We start from the raw sequence: 8,450 nt of genomic DNA, 5'->3' as shown, positions 1-8,450 counted from the left end.
ATCTCCATCCATCCAATCCATTTCGGCGGAGGAGGGATGAGACGATTCACAAGTGGAGAAACTGGATCACTTTATGGGTGCATTTTCCAATATCAAGTTTGCCCTCTCGACAACAACTCTTTGCAAACATGAGAGGAAAAAACGAACGTCAGTCGGTTGGAATTCGAATTGGAAATAAAAATGTGACTGACTTGACAATCGCCGATGGCGAATAAGTGTCACTCTCTTTGTTAGGAGGAAAAGGAATTCAGTCCGACATAGAAAAAAAACTGTAAGGGTTTTCTTCGTGCAAAGAGATTCACTCCACTTTTTATTATCTGTGTTTCTGTACTAACAATTCCGACACCGACGAAGTTGGTGTCGGAATTTGCAGGTGTTTGTCCAATCGCTTCTAAAATTTAGATTGCATTCTATTTCAAATGAAATTTTTACTTTCAAATATTTCCAATCTACTGAAAACTTGAAATAAATAAATAATATTATTCATTTCTTCTTGAGATAAAAGTTATTTTGATGCAGTGCAAAATTAATTATTGCCAATTACAAACTACACATTTTCACATTTTCGCTAAACACGCACACAGTTAACAAAATGAGGTGGTTAGTTTTTTCATGGGTGCAAAAATATTTTTAAATTCATGAAATATGCACATTTTGGACACGCAAAGGGTCAAAAATATGTATAATTATTATGGTATTTAGCTAAATTTGGTAAATTATAATCCAAGAAGGATGATGCTTTGAGGTGGAATTAAAAGGTCGACTTTTGACTCGAGAGTTGATTATTATTTAAGCGTTTTTATTACCGACCGACCCACACAAAGTTTTATAATGCTTTCTTTTTTCCTCACTCGCTACTCGGACGAAATACACGTAAACATATTTATTTACTACAAGCTTACACTTATCATCGCCATGTGGTTATCATCGTCACCCTCAAACTTGCCCGAGTCGAAGGGATGATAATCGAATTAAAAAAACAGACACAGATAAAATGCAAGATATAAATTGTGGTTGTTTACAAAAATTAAAAACGTAAATAAAAACTGGGTGAAGAAACACAACAGGTTGGAAATATGGATAAGTAGAGATTTATATTTATCTATGTAAATACGCAAATCGTGGCAGATTTTGTAAAATTATTTATAATTACGGGATTAATTAATTAATTATTGAATTAATTAATTAATTAATTATTAATACGATACTGATTTAATGATGAAGATACAAAATATGTATTAAGTACTATATGTAAATATATGGTTGGTTTGGTAAATGCGGAATGATAAGATCTTATATATATTTTTATGAGTAAGATAACTACCTATCATCATCTCACCACGTAAGAATGTACTAGTTGCACAGGTTGTCTATTTTTTAATATTTACGTATGACGACATTCTATTTGTAATAATATCTTGGGTAATTTGGGATCTTGCACAAGTATGAAGTACTACTTTTTGGGCTTATCTCATGTGGTTATCTACTTTTACTTGCCGTAACGTCTTCGTATGGCATTTTATTAATTACAAAGCTGAAGAAGGAAAAAAAAGCTCACAATCAATCAATCTCAATCCAGACATTTCAGCAGGAGGTCAACAATTCTAAACTGTGTAAGATTTTCGCAAACTTACAAAAATCGGGGTTGAACTGTCTCATAAAAAAACTGTGATACGAAAAAAAATGCTGTGTAAAGTCTTCCAGTTAAACAAAATATAAGTGCTTATCGAATCTCGTTAACTTATTATTTGAGGAGATGCCAAATACCAAACCAAAATAGTAAATATGTACGAAAAAATCAGTGAAATTAAGAAGTCTGGTAAAATAAAAATAAAAATATTGTGGAAAATTAATTTTCTGAGTTTCATATTTATGTAAATATTTAGATACCCTATAAATTTATACTCTGCTTGATTGATTATTCATAATAAGTATTATTATATAAAAAAACTGACTAATATCTGGAAACAGTCGCAGGTTTTGAAATGCTGAATAAAATTTCCTTCTCATTTCTCCCTTTCCGAAGAAGGTTTCGTTTCATTCAAAAGGTACAAAAACAAATACTTTCGTCCGGGACGAATTATACTTTGCAATTATGACACCAAAAATTGTATGCATGTTTCTGCCGTATTTTTATGTAGTTAGTCATCATGTAGTAGTTTATGTATTATGAGTAGCTGATAAGATAAAAGTTCAATTTTTTCCTTTACTTGTTTGCATACTCTGAACACGAGCAGACGATGATTTTTTGACCAGGAGTAGTTAACCACTTTTAGACGCTGATGTGTCTCTTCTTGTGCAACGATAAGTGATCCGATCGGGAAAATGCGCGGTCACAAATGGTGCAAGGAAACGGTCTGTCGCCCGTGTGTTTCCGGTAGTGGCGCGTGAGCTCGTCCGACCTCGCGAATTTCCAGCCACAACCTAAAACCAGAGAGAATTGGGGGGATGAATGAAATGTGGGGTGATTTTGCATATGTATGCAAATGAGTTATTTTAAAACCCACCTTTCCAACTGCACTGGTATGGTTTTTCGCCCGTGTGGGTGCGCAGATGAGCCTTTAAGTGGGACGATTTCGTATAAGTTTTGCTACAGCCGGGATGTGAACAGATGTGCGTGGTCATTTTCTTCCTCCCCCAACCGCGCCGTTGCCTTTTGCCCCCCTTCACGTCCCCTCCTCCCACGGCGGTGGAGGAGGATTTAGATTTAGGGCCACCACCCTTACTCGGGAGGCAAGTCGAGGTCGTGGAGGTGGAGATTATTGAGACTAGGGCTGGATGCTGGGAGGAGGATGTCGACGACTCTTCGCTGCTCAGCGGTTGTGGAGGTGGCAGTCGGACCGTGATAGATTTTGCAGACGTCGAGGTGAACAATTCCATCAAGTTGGGGGACGACGGTGGCGTCATAACTTTAAGTTGGAAGTCGCCCCCACAAGTGCCCGCCCCCTTCCGGAGGTGCGCTATGCTTGGGAGCGGCGTCTTATTATCCGTCGTCGTCGGGGAACCGAAGACTTTGACATCCTCGGGACTCGCGGGAGGAGAGATTTGTCCATTTGAGAGGGAGGAGGAAGAATAGGTCATCACAGTCATCGTTGCAGTGTCGTAGTCACCCCCGTGACGACCACCACCGCCGCCACCACCGCTGTCCGCCGGCTGTGGAGACGCGGGTTGAGAGAGGGACGAGGACGACGACGTGACGAGAAAGTGACTACTAGTCGGAGTGTTGTTCGGAGGGGACGATGACGACGAGGACGACGAGTGACTATTACTGTTGGGAAAGTAGGTCAAGTCTTCGGCCGCGCGGTCGATGAGGAGGTCGAGGTCGATGTAGTCCTCGGGCGTGGTGGGGACGAATTGTGGGGGAGGCGGTTGTGGGGAGAAGCAGTCTTGGACGATGACACGGTTTCGATGGGGTGGGGGCAGTGGGGGTGGAGGGGAGACTGGGGACGGGGTGGAGACGATGATGGGTGTCAGCATGAGGAGGGAGGGCGACTCGGCGGCGGGGGCGATGGAGGAGGAGGAGCCTGTCGAGTGGGAGGAGTGAGAGGAGGAGGAGCCAGTGGGGGAGGAGGGGTCGTGGTCACTGGGACCGCAGCCGGACGTGTCGGAAGAGGCCTCGCCGAGCAGGACGGATTCGATGTCTTGCCACATCTGGAAGGTAATAAGAGAGGAAAGTTGGTGAGTGGGTCGGACACGATGAGGGATGCGCAAATTTCTAGTGAGTAAAGCAGCGTGGAGAAAGTGAGGAAAAATAAGCGATCGTCCGACTATGCCCCGTAAAAATATACTGCTTGCAATTGACTTGTTGAGAGTCTCAACTTGAGACAGAAAATGGTGCAGGGCTGCGGTTAGTTAGATGGTGAGTATGGTTGAGCTTTCTCAATAAAAATGCTTCCACCCCAAAATTTTTCTCTCCTAAACTTACTGCAACTACTACAACTTGACGGGTGAAAGTAAGAACATGGAACGTAATTTCACTCGTATTATTTCTCTTTCCCATTTTTCAGCTCTATTTCCACGAATTTGTAGATACAAAAATCGAATTTAAGTTCCTCATATTTTCATTGATTTTAATTGTTATCAAGTTCTACATTTTTTTAAACAGTTTTAAACTGACTTGATTTTTGCTATTTATCGACGTGGATAAAAAATTGCTACAAATTGCATAAAAATTAAGGAAGTAAATCAACCCTGGCTTTAAATCACACTTGCTTGACTAACCAAACCCGTCTCAAAAATTCAATCTCAACTCGTCTCAAAATCCTTAAAATCTTATCCCCCCTAACACACTTTTTCTGCAAGTAAACTTATCCAAAACAGTACAAAATCACTTACATCCTGAAAGTACGAAATCTCCGTGGACATATTGTTTCCTCCCCCTTGCGAAATAATACTTCGATTGGGCGGGGAGTCATCCAGCGTCTCCCTCCCTCCGCGACACTCACGCGACACGAGAACCACGAAATCCGTCGACCCTTCACTCCCACTCCGCATGGGGCACAGTGAACCACTTTCACCACCACCTGCATGACTCCCACCGCCCCCACTTTCACTGCTCCCCACCACCGTCAGCACTTTACAGTTGCTGCTGCTGCTGCTACAGTTTTCGGGGTGGTGGTGCGGGTTGGCCGGGATCCCGCCACCCCCACCACCCCACCACGACCAGCACTCGTCCTCCGTGGGTGCGGCGGGCTGCTGCGGCTGGTGATGGTACTTGACGTTCCCGTTGTAACTTTGGTTTTGTCGACCCACACCGACCGTCCATCGTCCTAGCGCGACCCCATCGTCCTCATCCCCACCACGGGAGAGGCACTGGTAAAGCACGGAGCCTGGGTCACCACCACCCCCACCGGTCGGCCCCCCTCGACGCTTCCCCTCTCTTCCTGAGGGAAACAGCTTTCCTCCAGACACGACCAACACGGCCGTTCCACTGGACATTGGGCCTTCAGTGACCACCACCACCGCCACTTCGGCACACGAGTCGCATTATTTTTATCACTATTTTTCAGAAATTAAGAGTGGGAGGAGGCGGAGGAGTGCTTGAGATCTCGAGAGGGGTTCTCCATTTAGTGACCCGCACCAAGGAGGAGATCCATTAAATTATTATAGCAAAACCAAGAATACGAACGAACTCAGCACCACGAGCGAACAAACCACTTGACGTCGTTGAATCAAAAGGAGACGATGATGCCAAAGAGGAGCAAGAAGACGGTACAATTGGTGGACGACGACGACGACGCTGTCCTTCCGTGGCAGGCACTGACATGAGACTGAGCACTCTTCCTACCAGCAACCCTTCTATGTTGATCTCTTCTGCTGAAGAGATGCTGCAGAGATCAGAACCACTTTTGCTTCGTGTGTCCAGCTTCACCCCACCTCATCCACGCGAAGCCCTGTAACACAAAGAGAGGCGACCCCTGCAACCAGATCGTATATGCATTTGCGCTACTACTTCTCCTGCGCCAAGTGAGGACCAGGAGAGGATTTTCATGTTAGAAATACTGCATTTTCAAAACCTTGGTGGTGAGGAGTGCATAAATACGAATGCAAAGGTTAAGGAGGGATGAAATTTTGCGAAATTTTGCGACATTTTTTAGCAACTAGACACGATTAACATATCATAAACATTGCATTTTCAACACCTTGCTTGTGAGTAGTTTTGAGGAGTGCATAAGTACAGGTTAAAGAGGAACGACATTTTGCAAAATTTTGCGACATTTTTTATCAACCGTCAAGGTGGACAGCTTCCTCCATCCGAAAGGAACCTGCCTCTCGTTTAATATTCTAGGGGTAAAATAATTAAGGATTTTTACTCACACGTTTCGATGTCACCCAGACGAGGAGCTGGAAATAGAAGTAATTAATTAGCCTGGTCTGGTTCTTCTGGTGCCGGACCGGTTTCTTCTAACTCTTTGGCGATGATGTGACTCTTGAGCAATGATTATTGATTAGACCCATTATCCCAAAAGTAAGTAATACCCATCCACCACACGAAAGAGTGTCCGTCGGCCGAGTGTGGTTGGCTTTGGACAAACAACTTTAGGTACAAGAATTTTCGGTCTAACGCAAATTTCAAGGTGATTCTTTTCCTGGTCTGGTTTACCTACTCTGACTCTGAGGTGGATGGATGAATGGTCATCTTAGCTGCACTTCACCTCGCCTGCAGTCCTGGTTTGTGGTTAGCCGTGTGTTTTACCTATAGCAATCTTGTATGGATGGCATTAATCGAGTGATGAATCTGACTGAATCCCATAATCAAGCTCCTCTTCTCTTCTTCTTCTCAAACGTTTCTTTGGCATCGCACCACCGACCAGTCAGCCAAACACGTATGTTTCGCTGAACCTTGAATGACTTGTGGCTGGACAACTTAATTAAAGGACTTTGAGCGAGTCTGTCATTACATAACGTAACACACAGCCATGCACGACGGCGATTCATGGAAGTTTGCATAATTTCCTAGAATTTTTTTACTTTTAAAAAATTCTTCGAAATATGTATCCATTCTGGCAGAGAGGCACGCGTTCCTTACACTTTTAAAGACTTTACTCTCTGCTTGCATTTGGAGTTTGCATAATTTCCTAGAATTTTTTTTCGTAAAAAAAACTGGTCGAAATATTGTCTGTGGATTCGACATGACACGCGTTCCTTACACTTTTAAAGACCTCTCTGCTTGCGGTCAGTAATATGTTTTTTGTCCTGCTGCTGCGAGATGATGAGACGAAATATTTAGTAATGGGAGATCATAACGCAAGTCTGTGTGATGTGGTGTGGTGTGGCATCACGCTACACACGTTTATTTATGACTTGTGCTCCTCAAATGTGACATTGTTGTGTGCGTCTCATTTATAGAGCAGCCAGCGCAATTAAGTCGTATAAAGACAACGAGGAGTACCTTCCACATTTAATTTAACGACAAATGTCGTCAAGTAACTTTCATCCTGAATTTATTGCGGCAAGAGTGCAACGCGGTCGTCGAGTGTGATATTATTGCTCGATGGGATCCTATTTTATTGCCAGTTAGAGACATATACGTATCTCTCAGGCTTCGATATATAATGTAATAATTTTGGTATCAATTTGAGGGGTGTGCGGGAAGAATGTGGGGATTTTTGGGGTGAATTTTACCCCGAGGGTATAAATGCGTTGCAAAGGTACACAGATCGCGGGGGTCTCTTTTTGTAAAGAGCGTACTCACGTCAAATTTTGCATATCTCGCAAATTGAGCATAACAACATAATTAGCAAAATTTTGCGAAGTTTCGTGAAAACTTTTGCTGGAAAAAGATGCTATTTTTTCCTCAAATTTACCCAGAAAATTGGCACGTTCTACAAATAATTTAGCAAACTCATCCTCACCATCACCAGCAAGAGAAATTACAGAAATCCATACAAACAACATCAAAATCGTAGATTTGCGAGATTTGTTCACATCCCTCCCGTACAACCCTTTTTGCGATGATATGTCCAATATCCACACCAATTTTAGTTTTCAGTTTGCACTTTGCCTACCAGTTTGCCTCCATTTATTATTATTATCGTTATTTGCGAGCAGAGAGGAGAGCACGTACGTGTGTGTAATGGTAGGTTTAGGTAATTCTGGCGTGATGGTGGGTCTCTCTCCGTCCGTTAATGGTCGGCAAATTAGTACCGTGTGTGTGAGGCTAGCAAAATATATTAAATTTGTAATTATCCTCGTGTTTTTCTCTCCTCGACAAGCTCAAACGTAACCCTGGGGAAAATAATTACTTGTAAACACCGAGATTTAATTAATTCGAGAACAAATTTGCATATGAACTTGCATACATTAATTTCTTAAGCATCAACTCATTAAAAATATTTGGAGTAAATACTTCGTTTTTTTATGCCAAGTTTAATTTTGGAAATTATGCGGAAATTATGTAAAAAAATGTATAAATATCGCCCCAAAGATGATGAATAACTGGAATTCTTTGCTTTAAAAACTGTGCCAAGTTTAGTCCTAATTTCAGAAATTATGCTCTTCGGTACACATAAGTAGCAAAAAAATGGTAAAAATTGCTCCCCAAAGATGATGAATAACTGGTCGCCTGCATGCACACGGATCGATTGAGTAGTTCAATACACGGTCACTTTATTACATATTTTTATAAATAAATGAAGCATCGAGTTTTTGGAAAAGGAACCAGTTTGGCGATCCTTCGCTGCATGTGTAAGAGATACAAATTGGCTGAGCTGCATACGTCGTGGCTGCTGGGGTGCAGAGGTAAGTAAGAAGAATCAATTTGGTAAAATAGCAAATCGCTGTTTAATTATGGGTCTTTTGATGCCGTGTCATGCCACGTTGTTTGAAGTGATAAATAAACTTTCCTCTGCTTTGTGATTGTGCAGGTGGTGATTGATTGATGGGATTGATCTGGTGTGCAAAGGAAATATAATTGAGTTGCGATCTCGTGGTGGTGGTTGTTTTTGGTA

At 42.3% G+C, this 8,450-nt stretch overlaps 1 protein-coding gene across 1 annotated transcript; it reads right to left on the bottom strand.

Moving 5' to 3' along the window:
• Positions 1 to 778: 778 nt before the first annotated feature.
• LOC110845812 (Krueppel-like factor 10) lies at positions 779 to 5,492 on the bottom strand. The gene is made up of 3 exons (XM_022092327.2): positions 4,336 to 5,492; positions 2,508 to 3,651; positions 779 to 2,424 (listed from the first exon to the last, which is right to left on the bottom strand). The coding sequence occupies exons 1-3, from the start codon at positions 4,936 to 4,938 to the stop codon at positions 2,273 to 2,275; spliced, it is 1,899 nt and encodes a 632-aa protein (XP_021948019.2). The 5' UTR covers positions 4,939 to 5,492; the 3' UTR covers positions 779 to 2,272.
• Positions 5,493 to 8,450: the final 2,958 nt, after the last annotated feature.

This window comes from Folsomia candida, unplaced genomic scaffold, assembly GCF_002217175.1.
Source record: "Folsomia candida strain VU population unplaced genomic scaffold, ASM221717v1 Fcan01_Sc001, whole genome shotgun sequence".
NCBI classification, from domain to species: Eukaryota; Metazoa; Arthropoda; class Collembola; order Entomobryomorpha; family Isotomidae; genus Folsomia; species Folsomia candida.
This window is presented reverse-complemented; position numbering and strand designations above follow the sequence as displayed.